This window comes from Canis lupus, chromosome 1 (genome assembly GCF_003254725.2).
Source record: "Canis lupus dingo isolate Sandy chromosome 1, ASM325472v2, whole genome shotgun sequence".
In the NCBI taxonomy this organism is placed as follows: Eukaryota; Metazoa; Chordata; class Mammalia; order Carnivora; family Canidae; genus Canis; species Canis lupus.
In genome coordinates, this window is record NC_064243.1 from 49,452,427 (window position 1) to 49,471,877 (window position 19,451).

General features: G+C 39.5%; 1 protein-coding gene across 2 annotated transcripts in view; it reads left to right on the forward strand.

Moving 5' to 3' along the window:
• Positions 1-19,451, forward strand: part of SLC22A3 (solute carrier family 22 member 3) — an 88,373-nt gene that overhangs the window by 36,905 nt on the left and 32,017 nt on the right. For both annotated transcript variants that reach the window (XM_025422690.3, XM_025422689.3), the window contains exons 2-5: positions 5,206-5,309; positions 7,656-7,810; positions 9,487-9,655; positions 10,529-10,646. In XM_025422690.3, coding sequence (XP_025278475.1) covers positions 5,206-5,309; positions 7,656-7,810; positions 9,487-9,655; positions 10,529-10,646 — 546 coding nt within the window. The remainder of the gene's footprint in view (positions 1-5,205; positions 5,310-7,655; positions 7,811-9,486; positions 9,656-10,528; positions 10,647-19,451) is intronic.

The window sequence follows — 19,451 nt, forward strand, 5'->3', positions numbered from 1 at the left end:
AACAGACTTTTAGTACTTTATTTCAGGAAAAAGTCCTTAGCCTATGAAGCTCTTGGGCTTCATTGCCTGCTAACCTCTCTTTAAACATGACCCAGAGCTGTTGCCGTAGCCGGCAGCGAGCCCAGAGCTGATTAGGAAGGGCCAGGTGCAGAAGGCAGGGGTGTGCCTCCCGGGTGTATGAGTAAGACTCAGAACCAAGCCCCTGAATCCTTGCATTTGCTTTGTTGTCCCTATACCAGAAACCCACGTGTGTGTGTGTGTGTGTGTGTGTGTGTGTGTGTGTTTGCATGCAGGCATGTGTGTGTGTGGGGTAGTTGTGTGCGTTTCCTTAGGGGTACATAATTTAAGTTCATTTATTTTGTACTTTTGAAAGATAGCAAGGTCCCAGTCATAAAAGCAGAAACCAGGCGAGGTATTTCAAGCAGGAAGGGATTTGGATTTGAATTGTTTTGGAAGGGCTTGAAAAGCACAGAGAGGGGGGGATCAGGGAGCAGGGTCCTTGTCTTGCTCCAAGACAGTATCCCTTTGCCCCCATGTGGACAGAGAGTGATTGGAAACGCTGAATGGCTTCTGCAACCACCAACCACTGTTGTCACTGCCGTCCTTAGAGCTGGAACTGCTGCCACATCCAGAAGCCGAATCCCCACTACCTCCTTCCTGTTTTCTTTTTCTTTTTTTAATATGACACTATGATTTATTTAAGATGTATTATGATTTTTTACAGTAAATATATTTTTCCAGAACTATGGGTCAAATTCAAGTAAAAAAATAAAGTTAGTTCATTCAAGGGGTTATTTACACAGGGCATGATTCATTATGTAGTGCACATAACTTATGAAACGGTCTGTGGAAGGATTGGGAATCTCAGTACCAGTACTTCTGCAAAGTAATAGAAATGTTTGAGCAGATGAGCTTTTTGATCATACTTGTTTTCTGATCGTGCCCTTACTCTCTCCTCCCCCACGGGCAGAGCCTAAACAGAACCTTGCTGCAAGGAATTCTGGGAAATGTAGTTTCCGCGCCTCCTGCTCTCGGGATGCAGGACAAAGCGCAAAGAGTTGATGATACGGAGCCCAGATAGCAGCATAATACTTGAGAAAATGTTATCACCGAATTTTAGCTACTTAGGGACGACTGGGTGGCTCCGCGGTCGGGCGTCTGCCTTTGGCTCAGGGTGTGATCCTGGGGTCCTGGGATCGAGTCCCACGTCGGGCTTCCAGCACGGAGCCTGCTTCTCCCTCTGCCTGAGTCTCTGCCTCTCTCTCTCTCTCTCTGTGTGTGTCTCTCTCATGAATAAATAAATAAATAAAATCTTAAAAAAAACTTTAACTACTTAGATGTTTATTTTCAGTTAAAAATATTTATTTTAATATGAAATATGAAAAAAATCCTTTATGACACTTCCTCTTATGGGAGTGTGAAAAAGACAATTATATTTATATTAAAGAATATTTTGTGGCTTTAAAGACTATGGGGGAGCATTTTATTCAAACAATTCAAAAGCAGCTGAACAAATTCATTGAAAGGATAGCTCTTACTGCGCTTTGCTATGTCATCTTTGAAAAGCTTGCCTGTATCCCCAGCTAATCCACTTACCTGAGGAACAGTTGGAGGATGCAAATTCTACTTTTTGGGAATTCCTATTTGACAGTGGCTGCTACCTTTCTGTAGCAAAATGTTTTCCCTAGCAGTTGAGTTGCCTGTTTGATTTCTGAGACTTGATACACTCTTATTCTTGTTGCATTTTTTAAAAAATTGTATTTATTTATTTGAGAGAGAGAGCATGAGCAGGCAGGAGAGGCAGAGGCAGAGGGAGAAGAAGACTCCCCACTGAGCAGGGAGCCCCACCCAGGTCTCACTCCCAGGACTGCGGGATCATGACCTGAGCTGAAGGCAGATATGCTTAACCAACTGAGCCACCCAGGCACCCCTATTCTTGTTGCAGTCTTTTGGGGTTTTTTGTTTTCATTAAGTTTTTATTTTAATTCTAGTGTAGTTAACATACAGTGTTATGTTAGTTTCAGGTGTACAGTATAGTGATTCACCAGTTCCATACATTACCCGGGGCTCATCACAAGTGCCCTCCTTCATCCCCATCACTTATTTCCCCCATCCCTCCTCCACCCACCTCCCCTCTGATAACTACCAGTCTATTCTCTATAGGTAAGAATTTGTTTTTTGGTTTTTCTCTCTTTTTTTAAAAAAAAATTTGTTTCTTAAATTCCACATATGAGTAAAATCATATGGTATTTTACTGCTGACTCTGCTGACTTATTTTGCTTAGCATAATACTCTCTAGCTCCATCCATGTTGTTGCAAATGGCAAGATTTCATATTTTTTATAGCTGAATAATATTCCCTTCTGTATATATACTACATATTTATCCATTCATCTATCGATAGGTATTTGGGCAGCTTCTATAGTTTGGCTATTGCAAATAATGCTGCAATAACTTTTTTTGAATATTTTTTTTGTATTTTTTAGGTAGATAGTGTGATAGTGTGATTACTGGATCACAAGGTAGTTCTATTTTTAACTTTTTGAGTAACCTCGATACTGTTTTCCACATCTGCATTCCTACCAACAGGGCAAGGTGGTTCGTTTTTTCCCATATCCTTGCCAACACTTGTTTCTTGTGTTTTTGATTTTAGCCATTCTGACAGGTGTGAGGTGATATCTCATTGTAGTTTTGATTTGCATTTCCCCAGTGATGAGTGATATTGAGCATCTTTTCCTATGTCTTTTGGCCATCCTGTATCTCTTCTTTAGGGAAATGTCTGTTCGGGATCCCTGGGTGGCTCAGTGGTTTAGCACCTGCCTTCAGCCCAGGTATGATCCTGGAGTTCTGGGATTGGGTCCCATGTCCGGCTCCCTGCGCGGAGCCTGCTTCTCCTTCTGCCTGTGTCTCTGCCTCCCTATCTCTCTCTCTCTCTCTCTGTGTCTATCATGAATAAATAAATAAAATCTTTAAAAAAAAAGAAATGTCTATTCATGTCTTCTGTTTATTTTTTAAAAAATTTATTTATTCGTGAAAGACACAAAAAGAGAGGCAGAAACATAGACAGAGGGAGAAGCAGGATCCCCCCAGGGAAGCCCAACCTGGGATTTGATCCTAGGACCCCAGGGCCATGACCTAAGCCAAAGGCAGACACTCAACCACTGAGCCACCGAGGTGCACCCCCTGCTCATTTTCTAAGTTGGATTATTTGGTTTTGGGTTTTGAGTTCTGTAAATTCTCTGTATATCTTGGATACTAACTCTTCATTGGATATGTCATTTGCAAATATCTTCTTGCATTCTGTAGGTTGCCTTTTAGTTTTGTTGATTGTTTCTTTTGCTGTGCAGAAGCTTTTTATTTTGATGTAGTACCAATAGTTTATTTTTGCATTTATTTCCCTTGCCTCAGGAAACATATCTAGAAAATTGTTGCTATAGCCAATGTCAGAGAAATTACTGCCTGTGTTTTCTTCTAAGATTTTTATGGTTTCATGTCTCACATTTAGGTCCTTAATTCATTTTGAGTTTATTTTTGTGCATGGTGTAAGAAAGCGGTCTAGTTTCATTCTTCTGTATGTGGCTATCCTCTAGTTGCATTCTCTACATGTTTAATTCCAATGGGAAATTATTTCAGATAGTTAGTCATCTGCAAGTTTACTTAAAACTGTTGTGCCTTGAAAAACCAGTATCTAAGTGGCTGTAAAACTCCTTTAACTCATCACAGTTACTACTACCATGTATATATGTCAATCTTTTTACTTTTTTAACCTCCATAAGTCTTCCCAGCAACTATATGAGGTGGACCAGCTACTCATGCTCCTGTTTTTTTTTTCCAGCTATATTAAGTGACAGATCACTAGCTGTAGAACCAAGCCAAATAAGTGCCACAGTTTGCTTATGAATGTGTATTTATGAATAATTTTCAAGCTGGGGTTGCTGTTTGGAAGTGTGCAAAGCCAATTACAGGGTAGAGGGCCTGGGTACTTTGAAGGGAATCCATTGTCAGGGCCTCAGTTCATGTGGTCTAAAATCCATCTTCTTGAGAATATGTGTGCAGGTCCTTTTTCCTAATGTCCTTCTCCCACTTTGCTAAAGGAATGCTACCTCTCTCCTGTCCCACTATGGTGGACTAACCTGAGGTTCAAAAACCTGTGGGGAACCAAACAATGGGACAGTTTGGACTATTGGTTTGGGTATTAAGAACATAATGAAGAAAGCAAGTAAATAGCCCTAATGATTTGATTAAACAACTTTTTATTAAGTGTGGCGGTCTCCTTTTCCATCCTGGCAGCAAGAGTGTAGGAGAACTTAAATGGCCTGTTGGTTAATAGAAAAGTAAAAGTAATTTTGATGATAGATCGCTGTGCAAGTCTCAGCACATAACTGAGAAGGAGCCAGAGGAATTGAGTAACGTTGCTCTAATGAAACTTTCTCCATTCTTATTAATTAACTTATACAAACAAGTTTTCCTGGCGCATAAATTTATAAAAATAAAAAAAATTGATGTTTACCCTTCACTGGTTCTAGTAATAAACAATCTTTCTCTGCAGATTACATGAACTAGCTGGAAAACCCCAGGCTTTCTTAACATTCTTCTAGAAATACAGAGGTGCATTTCCCACAAAATGTTACTCCCAATAGTAAATCTTTTTCAAAATTCATCATATTTCCTGTTTTCATCCGTTGTGGTCTAGTGACTATAATTATAACCCAATGAGAAAAGATGCAAATATTTAGAGACATTGTCACAGGGAAAATTTTTTTTAATTAAATGTCCATTTATAAACTTAATTTTTATGCAGAGAGGTATTTATTAACCTCACCATTAATGCAATACACATTAACACAAAACACAAAACATTCTCTACTTAGAATATTAAGATGTAAGTATGTGGGAATGAAAAGAAAAATTCAAAAAGGAAAAAAGATTGACTTCGGATTGAGACTATTGAACAGTTTGTTTTTCCAGTGTGACGGTAGGTTGTCAATGGCTCTGATAGACTGTTGGATACAGTGAATTACATCTTCGGCAGTCATTGAAACTGATGCAACATTTATATATCTATATAAAAATATGTGATACATTTAAAAAATTTAAGGAATGTCTGGGCAAAAATGTTTAGTTATCACTGATCTGGACAGAAGATCAGGTGTCTTGAGGATAAGCACAGTCATGTGTCTCCCATGTATTTGCCTTGTTTTCCCAGTTTGACCTTGTGTGCGTCAATGCTTGGATGCTGGACCTCACGCAAGCCGTCCTAAATCTGGGCTTCTTGGCTGGAGCCTTCACCTTGGGCTATGCAGCAGACAGGTAGGCACGGATAGGACAGCCATTGAGAGCACGAGAACATGATGCAAACGTGTAGAGATGAAAATGTTTTATGTTAACCATTAGAAAACTATTTTTGCTAAACTTGAAAAAAATTTTTAATTTCTCTACTTGTGACATTCATGCTTATTTGGTTAGGCGAATTCTTGTTCAACTCTATCTCCTTACTCCTTGAACTGTATCAGTGGATGGGGCTGCTCCCAGTTGACCTGAAGGCATCTGAGTGGAAACACACACCAGCAAGGCAGTCACTTCATTGTGCAAATGGCTGGCTGGCTGAACGCTGCAGAGTCAATTGCATGTGCTCCCATAGCTCACTGGTTGTGTCTGATTTAGTCAGAGTCAGCCCTTTCCAAATATGTTTCATTTAAATGTTTAAATTTTTTAAAAAATAAATCATTGTATTTTATGTTACAAGTTAAAAACTCTGCAAAAAAAGAGTTTTTCCAAAGATCATTAAAAATTTTTTACCTACTATTTAACATCCATAAATATACCAGCTAATGGGAGACACAGTGAATATATATATTGAGGACAATCAGGCTTTCTATTCAAATATTCCTGTTTTAAACATTCTTGATGTTTGTTATTGTATTCATATTTAACTCTTCCTTTATACCAATTCTAACTATGAAAACACATGCCATAATTTAATTATTGCTTCTAGACCCCTTAGGACAGGGGTAGGCAAGCCTTGGCCATTGACCGTGTCTGGCTGACGATCAGACGATCACTCTGGTCACTCTAGCCCAGCCTAGGTGCGTCCTTGTGCCTGTGCTTGTGGTGCGCAGTGCAGAGGGTCCCACTTGGAGAATGGGCCACTGCAATTAATTAGCTCATTGGAGGCAATTAAATGCCCCAAATGCTTTAGCCAATAGACAGTCGGAGTGTGACCAGACTAGGATTTCAAAGTGAAATCCTTTGGTTTCTTTTTCTGCTCCTTCACCTATCTTAGTTTTCTCTTGCAGCCCCCTGCCACCCTCCTCTGCATGGGCCTTTCTCCTTAATCCTTGTGTCCGATGCTCTTTCCCTGTCTATTATCCATGTCTTTTTCTGTGGCTTCTTCTTATACCCTTTCCCATTTGTCTTTCTTTTCTTAATCTCCGCACACATCACTTTCTCTCCTAGCCGGCTACGACCCGCAAGGGAGCCATGTATTTTCAACATGTATTTCTGATTTAAACATCCTAGGTTTAGCTGCTTCTGCATGTTTCTCACAATCAGTAAACACATCTCCAAACAAAAGTAACTCAACTAAAGAAGGGAGGCTCTTCCTACCTGTGTCTAGCAGGGGACCGAGTGGCTGTCCTCCGAGATGACTCAATGCTCTAGAGAGGAAGACAGACCTATGAATGATCCTGCCTCACTGCCAGGCCAGCCACTGTCGGCTCCTTCTCTCCTTTAAGTCGTTGAAGGAAAAGACAAGAAATGATTTAATAGGCCATATATCTAGGAGAGGACAGTGTAGGAAGTATAGACAGTGAATTTTAAACCTAGATAAACTAGGACTACTTCTGTCTCCACTCCGCTGACCAGAGCAAGATGCTGCATGTGCGAATTTGGCAGGAATTTCTCTGAGAAAATGTTTTTGAATCACGACTCTTAAGGGTCATGGATGACAAACTTCCACCAGCCGATAATTTGGCACAGCTATTGCGAACCATTTAACACCAGAATCCCAGAATATCACACACAATAATGTGTGTCCTTTGCCTATGCTTTTAATAATAATCCTGTAAACAGTGAGGATAAAATGCAGAACTTAAGAACAGTTCACATTGATTGTGAACTTCATAGTTTGTAAGGAGCTTTCACATCAGCATCTCATTTGAGCCTCTACAACCTCATTGTAGAAAGAGGCGGGGGGAATAACCCACAAGCGAACAAACAAAATATGAGTCTTAGATTAACGAAGAGAGGGACCTGAGATCGTAGGGCTGGCTCATGGTTCAGCCAAGATTGAAGCCTGGGTCTGGGGCTTTCTCCTTTTCTCCTTCCCACTCCACTTGCAAAGATGCTATCAGCTGTCAGAGCTGTGCCACCAAGGAAACTGTTTGTGATAGAGAGCATCATCTTTTTGAAAATCACATTTCCATTCTGTGCTTTACATTTTGACATGTCGTTTCAGAGGCATATGCTCTTATTTTCCCTGGTTTTGCTATAAAACAAAATGTAGAATTTCCAACAAACCTGTACCTGGTAGTAATGCAATCTTAAAAACAAAATTCGTATACTTAACCTCTCTTAACAATGCTTCTAATGATAGTCTTTCTCATTGTGTCAATGGAAGCGTTGAAGGTGACTTCTTCCTCTCTCTTTCTCAAAAAGGTATGGCCGACTAGTCATTTACCTAATATCCTGTTTCGGTGTTGGCGTCACCGGTGTTGTGGTGGCATTTGCACCAAATTTCCCTGTGTTTGTGGTCTTCCGCTTCCTACAAGGTGTGTTTGGAAAGGGGACATGGATGACCTGTTACGTGATTGGTAAGACATTGCTATGCCTTGTGTCTCTGTGATGCCAGGGGCAGGTGGTTGGGAGGGGCCAGCCAATCAGCCCTCCTCAGGCTCATATGTAGAGGCTTGGCGGCTGCCACAGTAAGGACCTCTGCAAATAGGAAGATGCAGGGGTGAAATTCTGACTCAGGAAATTAAAATGCCACTTTGTCAAATATGGAATATCACAAAGTACTTGGGTGAAACACTTTCTAGTACTGCTATACTGCTAGCACGTTATTGCTTTGCTTTATCAGAGATTTTTTTAAAGATTTTATTTATTTATTCAAGAGGGAGACACAGAGAGAGGCAGAGACATAAGTAGAGGGAGAAGCAGGCTCCCTGCGGGGAGCCTGATGCAGGACTCAATCCCAGGATGCTGGGATCAGGACCTGAGCCGAAGACAGATGCTCAACCACTGAGCCACCCAGGCATCCCTATCAGAGATTAATTTCTATAAAAATTTTAGCAGTTCCTTGTAACATTTTTAAAGTATTTTCTGTGTATTTCTGTGAAAGGGTTGAGATTACATTCCTGTGTTCTCAAATATTATTTCTTAATTCTCCTTTTGTTCAAATGGAGAACTTTTTACCATGAAGATCTGACCTACAAATGAGAAGTTCATTTGTGAACCTCTGCTCTCTTCCATAACTAGAAAGTTTGACCTTCTAGGTATAAAAGAAAGAAAATCTTGAGGTTGCGCTTTGCTAATTTTATTGGGAAAAGTCCTGGCTGCTACTTTGGTTCTGTTTCTAGTGATGTCCAGCTACCTATTCTAAGGGCCATGGTGGATTTGTGAGCAGGGAGACACAAAAGCACCTTTTTGATTATTGCTCCAGATTGTTAGGCTTCTGGTCCCTTCCATTACTCCTAGACAATCCCTCTCCAAGCAGTGCCCACTTTGGGGACTCTTTGAAAAACCCTTTTATGGACAAGGAAGGAAAGAGTGCTGGAAGGTTGCCTGTCGCTGGCTGGCGCAGAAGGGATAACTTTAGAATATGAAGGAGATTTGAGTCTAGGTGAGTTTTCAAAGTTGTAATCTTAGGACACAACTAAGATAGCATATCCCAGGATGATCGGAATAGAATAGATGACAAATAGAAATGGATGAATTTGGGGGGGGGGGCGGTGGGAGAAGGGGAGGGATGCCAGCAGTAAAATTCCCCATGTGATTTTTAAAGAAATATCACATAAATGGAAAGCCCAGCATTGTGGAAAAAAGAATCATCATTTGATGAAAACTGTGTTGTGATCTTTAAAAAATTATTTGTAGAATTATAATGTTCATAAATGCTCATAAATAATCTCTTTTATAATATGCAAATCTTTAGAGATACCATGATAGAAAACTAGCCAGCTTATTTTATTTCTGTGTTGATAAAATAGTCATCATTTAAGCTTTCTTAAAACCAACACATATGTTCTTTGTATACTTAGGAGGGTATTGGGCTGGGTGTGTGGGATGAATGTGGCATGTGCTTGCCGATAACTGGCAGAGAAGAGAGTGAGCAGAAAGCACGGCTCCAGCACGTATGGAAGCCTTCGTACCTTTAAGAGTTCTGTAGCATCCTAGCAATGCTGATGGATATGACAGATGTAACATCTCTCTGTTTGTTTATTTTGGAGCTGATCTTGAGCTTCCCTAACTTCTGTTTGTTTTCCTTCAGTAACAGAAATAGTAGGTTCAAAGCAAAGGAGAATTGTGGGAATAGTGGTCCAAATGTTCTTCACTCTTGGAATCATCATTCTCCCTGGAATTGCCTACTTTATCCCAAATTGGCAAGGGATTCAGCTAGCCATAACGCTGCCCAGCTTTCTCTTCCTCCTTTATTACTGGTAAAGTGGTTTTGGTCATTATTGAATTTATTCTTATTCCACAGAAATGTAGAATCTACGCTTTTAAACCACCATGAAAGTGAAAGCAACTACAGAGATTTCCTGACATCTCCAGAGTGACTATGGGCTTTGGGAATTTCTAGAAAATTTGAGAATTTATAGAGATTATTATTTGACTAATTGTCATAATTAAAATAATTTAATAAAGTACCCAAACATAAAATTCTAAATAGAGTATTAATTATGCTTTGTTATTTTATAATATCTTCATGAACCCTTTAAGGCAACAAACCATATCTGCCAATATTTCAGCTTGCAAATTAAATGCAATGAGATCTGTTTGCTTTTCTGTGTTTTCTATTAAGCAAGTTAATATTATTCAGGAGTCTTCTGAGGAATAAGAAAATGTTAAGAGCATGAGAAAATTAAGTTATCAGAAAGCTACAGGTTATATGCATTTGACTCATACTGAAGTCAATGTATTTTGATCATTTCTCTAATTTAATTTTAATATATGGGGAAATCAGCTTACATGAATTGAGTCTTCACTTCTTCCTAAATGCTCATTAAATCCCAGTTCTTTTCATATGTGTAATCAAGGACGCTATGCTCTAGGACAGCCTGGTCTTACAAGAGCAATGTACTATTGGTTATTTTTATTAGGACCAGTGACCTAGTTATCAAGTGAACATTTTTTCCTTCCATTATAAATTTTCTGAGATAATCTGTGTTTCAGAGAGCACATTCTAAACTCTCAGAATCCCCTAAACTTGTACCTACTCACAAGATCTATTTTGATAGAGAAACTCAAGTCATTAATTTTTAGCTTTTGAAATTACCAAACATAACTCAAAAAAGTCTTCTTCTTGCCAGGGTGGTTCCTGAGTCTCCCCGCTGGCTGATTACTCGGAAGAAAGGGGATAAAGCCTTAAAAATTCTGAGGAGCATTGCCAAATGCAATGGGAAATATCTGTCACCAAATTACTCGGAGGTAATCTTATTTATTACTAGTAACAAACATTGTTAAAGTGGATGAATTAATTTGTCTCTTATGCACATATTATTGAGCAGCTGACTTAATCATTTTAGTTTGGCTTTTAAAAAGGAAAAAAAGAAAAACCCTTGGGAAGAATCACAAGGTGTACTAAAGAAGACATGGTTGTGGAGCTGTGATAACAAGAGTTGAGGTCAACTGGTAGCTTGGTCCATGTGTCAATAGTTGTATCATGTTACTTGAATTATTATACTTACTATAATTCCATACTATAAAGTCATTCATTCATCTTAAGTTACACAAACTATAAATCTTCTCTTGACATTCAGTGTAGTCTGAAAATTTGTCTTTAAATGTAGTCTTGGAATACAAGACTTATTTAATTGAGAGTGAATGAGAGTGTGAGCAACAATGTAATATTCAGCCTTTAGACTTACAGGTGCTGCTGGCCTACCTTCCCCCTGTCCCTTATTTTCTTCCTCCATTTTTTTTTCTTTTTTCCACCAAAGGCTTTTTGGGTGTTTCTGTATCATTACACTAAGATAAATGGTGGAGACTCATTCTTTGCTCTTTGGAGGATTTGCTATGCCTTTGAAAACATACAGATATATTTGAGGTAACAACCAAATAATTAGAAAAAAATATATAAAGATATATGGCAATGCTTTACTGCAAAGACTAAGTGAAGGTGGAATGACAGAAGGCTTATTTTAGAAGGAATATTAGAGAAGAATTTTCAGAAGATATGAATCTTTGATATAAACCTTGAGAATATTAGGTTGCTAACATCGATTTTTTTTGTAGCCCTTAGTTGGTTTTGATAGAACGTTCTGATTAAAAAAAAAAAAAAGCTTTGTTAGTTTTAATGTCATGTCCCCAACCTCAGAGATACTTGGATTTCTACCTTTTTCCTTCACGCTTACATTCAGCAGCAAGCAGTAGCCTCTGTGATCATAGAGGTTTCAACTGACCAATCAACATTGGATTATGATGATGTACCTAGGGGTGTGCAGATCATACACTATGTGATAAAGATAAAACATGATCTATTTTAACCATGAAGATGAGTCAATCCTTGTTTTCCTTTGAGCACATTTGGGCTATGGATTCTTTTTAAGGAAAAAATACCCTGCTGCCCTCTCCCCTTGCTTTCATTACATTAACCTTTGTCTTTGCAAACTGGATCGAATGTATGATAATCTTCCCTCAGTTTTAATAGTCCAATAAATATATTTGTTCTTCGTTCAGCAGTATCCTGAAGATGTTGTATGAGTAGCTAAGCATATGGCAGATCTACATCAAAGTTTTAAAAATAGAGAAAAAAACAGTGTGTGCCAATGGCTTGTGAAGAAAAATGCCACTTAACTAGGCATGCGGTGTGTTATCGTGAGTACTGCTGAAAGGCCATGGGATGATTCCCAGAAGCAGCTGCTCTTACATGTCCTGTGGTGTCCAGTTCAGCGCTGCTCCTGTAGACCCACTGAGCCACTTCCAATTCATGAGCACTCTAGAGACATTTCAAAGGGGAAGTAGTTTAATGCTCTACATGGTAGTGCTTGTAAAGGATCATGGATGGTGGATCCAGTGGCTTCCAAGACATGTTAGCTCTGGTTTTAAGCAGTTAGATGATCCCCATTTGAAACTCAAGTTTGAAGTCAGACGTGAGTTTAGCGCCCTCGCCACCACTGTCCAGTGATGATTGCACATTGTGATTGGCTGATAAGCTTTCTTCAGTCTTTAGTCTGTAAGTTCCTGTTCTTTTCTTTTTCTTGCAACCTTGGTAGTAAAGAATACTAAGGTTTCTTTCTGTCTTTTGTTTCTGTAGACTTTTCTGCAGTCTAACTTTGGTTGATTACATCCTTAGGATCCTTTTATTTTTATTTTTATTTTTATTTATTTATTTATTTATTTTTATTGGTGTTCAATTTACCAACATACAGAATAACCCCCAGTGCCCGTCACCCAATCACTCCCACCCCCGCCCTCCTCCCCTCTACCACCCCTAGTTCGTTTCCCAGAGTTAGCAGTCTTTACGTTATGTCTCCCTTTCTGATATTTCCCACACATTTCTTCTCCCTTCCCTTATATTCCCTTTCACTATTATTTATATTCCCCACATGAATGAGAACATATAATGTTTGTCCTTCTCCGACTGACTTACTTCACTCAGCATAATACCCTCCAGTTCCATCCACGTTGAAGCAAATGGTGGGTATTTGTCATTTCTAATAGCTGAGTAATATTCCATTGTATACATAAACCACATCTTCTTTATCCATTCATCTTTCGTTGGACACCGAGGCTCCTTCCACAGTTTGGCTATCGTGGCCATTGCTGCTATAAACATCGGGGTGCAGGTGTCCCGGCGTTTCATTGCATCTGTATCTTTGGGGTAAATCCCCAACAGTGCAATTGCTGGGTCGTAGGGCAGGTATATTTTTAACTGTTTGAGGAACCTCCACACAGTTTTCCAGAGTGGCTGCACCAGTTCACATTCCCACCAACAGTGTAAGAGGGTTCCCTTTTCTCCGCATCCTCTCCAACATTTGTTGTTTCCTGCCTTGTTAATTTGCCCCATTCTCACTGGTGTGAGGTGGTATCTCATTGTGGTTTTGATTTGTATTTCCCTGATGGCAAGTGATGCAGAGCATTTTCTCATATGCATGTTGGCCATGTCTATGTCTTCCTCTGTGAGATTTCTGTTCATGTCTTTTGCCCATTTCATGATTGGATTGTTTGTTTCTTTGGTGTTGAGTTTAATAAGTTCTTTATAGATCTTGGAAACTAGTCCTTTATCTGATATGTCATTTGCAAATATCTTCTCCCATTCTGTAGGTTGTCTTTTAGTTTTGTTGACTGTATCCTTTGCTGTGAAAAAGCTTCTTATCTTGATGAAGTCCCCATAGTTCATTTTTGCTTTTGTTTTTCTTGCCTTCGCGGATGTATCTTGCAAGAAGTTACTGTGGCCGAGTTCAAAAAGGGTGTTGCCTGTGTTCTTCTCTAGGATTTTGATGGAATCTTGTCTCACATTTAGATCTTTCATCCATTTTGAGTTTATCTTTGTGTATGGTGCAAGAGAGTGGTCTAGTTTCATTCTTCTGCATGTGGATGTCCATTTTTCCCAGCACCATTTATTGAAGAGACTGTCTTTCTTCCAGTGGATAGTCTTTCCTCCTTTATCGAATATTAGTTGACCATAAAGTTCAGGGTCCACTTCTGGGTTCTCTATTCTGTTCCATTGATCTATGTGTCTGTTTTTGTGCCAGCAAGACACAAGAGTCCAGGGCCAGATGGCTTCCGGGAATTTTATCAAACGTTTAAAGAAGAAACCATACCTATTCTCCTAAAGCTGTTTGGAAAGATAGAAAGAGATGGAGTACTTCCAAATTCATTCTATGAGGCCAGCATCACCATAATTCCAAAACCAGACAAAGACCCCACCAAAAAGGAGAATACAGACCAATATCCCTGATGAACATGGATGCAAAAATTCTCAACAAGATACTGGCCAATAGGATCCAACAGTACATTAAGAAAATTATTCACCATGACCAAGTAGGACTTATCCCCGGAACACAAGGCTGGTTCAACACCCGTAAAACAATCAATGTGATTCATCATATCAGCAAGAGAAAAACCAAGAACCATATGATCCTCTCATTAGATGCAGAGAAAGCATTTGACAAAATACAGCATCCATTTCTGATCAAAACTCTTCAGAGTGTAGGGATAGAGGGAACATTCCTCAACATCTTAAAAGCCATCTACGAAAAGCCCACAGCAAATATCATTCTCAATGGGGAAGCACTGGGAGCCTTCCCCCTAAGATCAGGAACAAGACAGGGATGTCCACTCTCACCACTGCTATTCAACATAGTACTGGAAGTCCTAGCCTCAGCAATCAGACAACAAAAAGACATTAAAGGCATTCAAATTGGCAAAGAAGAAGTCAAACTCTCCCTCTTCGCCGATGACATGATACTCTACATAGAAAACCCAAAAGTCTCCACCCCAAGATTGCTGGAACTCATACAGCAATTCGGTAGCATGGCAGGATACAAAATCAATGCCCAGAAATCAGTGGCATTTCTATACACTAACAATGAGACTGAAGAAAGAGAAATGAAGGAGTCAATCCCATTTACAATTGCACCCAAAAGCGTAAGATACCTAGGAATAAACCTAACCAAAGATGTAAAGGATCTATACCCTCAAAACTATAGAACACTTCTGAAAGAAATTGAGGAAGACACAAAGAGATGGAAAAATATTCCATGCTCATGGATTGGCAGAATTAATATGGTGAAAATGTCAATGTTACCCAGGGCAATATACACGTTTAATGCAATCCCTATCAAAATACCATGGACTTTCTTCAGAGAGTTAGAACAAATTATTTTAAGATTTGTGTGGAATCAGAAAAGACCCCGAATAGCCAGGGGAATTTTAAAAAAGAAAACCATATCTGGGGGCATCACAATGCCAGATTTCAGGTTGTACTACAAAGCTTAGGATCCTTTAATACGAATGACCCTCTGTCTCTTCTATTATTCCCTATCAATTGGGAGGTAGATCTAGAGCTAAATCAGGCTTAGGATTGATACTTCTGGCGATTCTACTCCATAATTGACTTAGTACATTTCCATTGAGAGACACCTTGTGTCTGCCCGTCTCTTCCTTTGTAGTGTTAGCTGCCACAGATCACCGTTGCCTGTGTTTATTAATTCATCAGAGGCTGCAAATGACAATATTCCCATTTTATCATGATTTCTTCATTTATTAGTGGAATACTTCATAAAGACTTCTCCCATCAGTTGTTTGCTGACTCTGAGATACAGTTCTTATAGGCAAGGCAAGATACCTGTGTAATTCTTTCTTTCTTTCCAAAGTAATGAGTTGATTCCCTGCATTCTCCAAAAGCAATCAATGAATTCTATGCTGTGGGGGGTTTGAAGCCTCATTATGAACTCGTGGATTTAAACCTACCTCCTATGACTCAGTCCTTCACAGTTTTTGTAATTTCTTTGTTGGTATTCAAATTGCCCCATCTTTGGACCAACAAGGCTCATCTTTGCTGATTCCAGGGTCCCTCTGCCACATCCCAAGGAGTTCCAGAATGCTTCTTTGCTTATTAGCATGAGGAGATTTTCCAGGCTCATCTCACAGGATCCCACTCTTAGAATCATCTACTTCTCAAAGGGTGCTTTAAGTTTTTAAACACATGTCTTCAGACTGAACCTATCCATCTCCAACCTTTTAAAATGGTATGATGTAAGTAGAAAAGCAAACCTTATGTTTACATAGTCACTTTAAATCTTCTGAGTTCTTTTGCTGGCTTAGCTGGCACCCCCTCTTTCTGGGTATAACCCCAAGGACCCCCATGCCCAAGGCTGATTGCCCAGTGCTCTGCTTTCACTTTTCATAGAAGCCCTTTGCAGTAAATCCTGACTTTTGGAAGAAGTTATTATCATGTAAATTACTCCATCCTCCAAGACTTGTCCCTCACCCTAAGGGTTCCCATCATAGATTGCAGTGAAGCTAGAATGAATTGGGAAGGATCTGCCTAACGCACAGCAGCCCTAAGAGGCCTGGCAGTGATGCTGTCTTCCTGTCTTCCTTAGCCACCTCCCAACCCCATCCTATTCCATCACTGTCATGAGAGATCCTGGTCTATTTTAGGAGGGTCAAAAGACCTAGCTTAAAATAATTCTCTATATTATGGAAGATAGCCTAAATTCACCACAAACTAGGTTTATACCAATCCCCTGAACTTTGTGAATAGAAGGAGGATATGGGAAGAAATAGTTATGGTGGATTTAATTTGCAACATTCACGAGGTAGATTATTCTGAGGATTGGTTGTCCAGTAAATAATCTCAGTTTTATTTCACATGGATGTTACTCGTTTCATGGGCAAATAAACTGTGGCTCTCTGTATTACTGGTCCCTAGGCTTCCCAGCTAGCTTCTGACTTTGTTGAAGCCACAGCTAGAAGCTAGAAATACAAGTGATGAGAATGTAAGGCTCTCTGAATATACCAATAGTCTATTATTCACTGTTAAGAAAAGTCCAAAAATATAAAACCAATACAAATGAGGCAAGTGAGTGGAACTTACAGGAAGTTGAAAAAATTTAGAAAATGGAAAGAATCTAAGTATATAGAAACTGGAGAGAATCAAGGATGGGCTGAGTGCGAAACACAAGGCAGTGACCCAATGCAGAAGGACAATTAGCTCAGACATACACACAGGTGCCTTCGCAAAGTTTAAGGCACACTTGAAAAAATAAAATCAAACTATTGGCAAGTCTACAGTCATTACAGCCCAGGCACAACATAGCACAGTAATGTGTCCTGTTGTCTACAGAGCATCCACAGTTGTCCTCTGACCTGGAGAGTGTGTCAGTGATAGAACTGTTTCCTGCCCTGGCCATCCCCTTAGTTTTGTTCATAAGGCAAGGTTCTCAAATGTTGCAGTCAAATTTTTCTTTGGCATCAGCTTGACATTACTTCCTACCTGTTACTTGTAGTGTGCTATTTCTTGCCTTACATCTAATAAGTTACCAATCAATCCAACTCTCCATGCTCATCCAGTAGGTACATACTAGTACTGTGTGTATGATTACATGATGCACTGGGTGGCAATGCTGGTCTGAAGAGATGGCCATTGCCCTAAAAACTAAGTGTGTGTTTGTCAAAATAGATGAGAAAGTGGGCAAGTGTTTAAGTGTGCTTAGGCTTTTGATAGTAGTAGACTAGGTCTACTGGTAAGTAGTGGAGAGCTGGGATTGTTGTTCAGTGACCATTTCTTATCACAAAGTGGTACAATCTGCGATAGATACCACTGCAATAAATAGATTTCCAGCTCCTCGCCCCTCTCTGTAAAAGGATTCCACATTCCCACGTGTGGCTGTAGGACTTGCAGCAGCGCGCCTCTGCAGGCAGATATATTTCCCCACTGAGTCAGGTTCGGCTATCTGATTTGATGGCTCAAGGTACCTGTTCAGAGCAGAAGTTGTAAAGGCATCATGCATTCCTGACAGCTCTCTTGCCTTTTCCATCTGCCACAAGAACAGCATATCCTAAATTGGTGTTGTTCCTTCAGCGTGGGTCTCAGAATAAGAAGAGCCACAACTTGGAACAGAGCTGCAGAAAGCTGTCCTGTAGCTGCCACATGGAATGTGGCCAAGAAATAACTATTTCCTTGGGAAACTATGGTCTGGTCTGCTAAGTGCGTCCCAGTGTGCTGCAGAGATTTGAGGGTGTTTGTTTTTGTGGCCAAAGTTAACCACTATAGCTGATCATAGTGGCATTGTTTCAATTGCCAGGGTAAGGTTTAGTGATTCAACATATATTTGGTTATTGAGGCGACAGAAGAATGTGGTAGTTTAGGTCATTGTTTGAAATATTCATGTCCTCCTCCTCTTTCCATTGGATGAAAATCCTTCCTGGGTCCATTGATATTAGACATACCAATGTAACTTGCTTTGGTCTCATGGTAGGTGGAATGTATATCCTGCCCTTTGACTTTGAACTTGACCATGTGAGTTGCTTTGGCCAATGGTAGGTAACCATCTGAGGTGATGCAGTAGAATCTTGAAATGTGTTTCTATGGTTGGGCTTGCTCTTTGCGCTTCAGCCATCACCATGAGAAGAATATTCCCTGGCTTGCCTCCTGGCCCCAGAGGAGGCTGAGAGGCATTTGGAGTAGAGCTTATTTAACAAAACTTCCCCAAACCTAAATCAGCAGCCTCTCAGCAAACCCATAAGCACATGAGTCAAATGAATACTTATTACTTTATGTCACTAAGATTGATAGTTGTTACACAGCATTATTTAACCAATATACTGGTTAAATAGCTTTTGTCACTTATTGACCAGGTTATAAACTACATAGGTAGTACCTTTAGCTGTGGTTTTGCTTTTATTTTTTTTCTAAAGGATTTTAAAAGCTCTCATCCTAAAGATCTCTCTCCTCTTCTATTCCTCTACTTTTGTCTTTGTGTGGGATATGTTCATGGAAAAGAGCATGTTGCAACCTTAGTTGACAGCCTCTAGCAGCATAGAACTGAGTATGTCTATATTTGTTATTGATTTTGTTGTTCTCTGTTGGCCCAACAAACCTTTAAGTCTTGACCATAATTTCCCTATTTTGATGATATGCCTATATAGTTCATTGTTGATAGCTAATCTACAACTTGTTAAAATGTAAGTACCAGGTGTTATACTGGTACCCATTAAGCATACACACGTTCGTGGGCAGTTTCCCTGGTGGCATGTTTATGTAACATCGAGAACCAACATTTGAGCTTTGTGATCCTGAAGCATCATCATCGATGATCCCACTTTTAGATGAATATATAAGAAATAGAAAATATTAAGAATATTAATATTCTTGATATTATTAAGAATTATTAATAATATTAAGAATATTAATATCATTATGTAGTGTTAGGCTAAGTTTTAGATTACCTCACTGTGCATCTCTTTATAGCTGCCATCTTTCTGTATTTTAACGAACTGTCACACAGATACCAATATTGCTACAGAGAGGGACTTTCCAGATTTGAGAATGTTTACAACATTCCCTTTCAAGGGACAATTTTTATAAACATGATTTTTGTAAACATAATTTTTGTTCTTCCAAAGAAGGAACCACACCATGATTTTGGCCATCCCCTTCTGGGGTGTGGTTTTCAATCCAATTAATTACACTCTTTGTTAATGCTATGTTTAATTACCATCTCAGGCTTGGGACTCAAACACTGTCTTCATCAAATTCATTTCAAAAGATTAAGAGAAAGT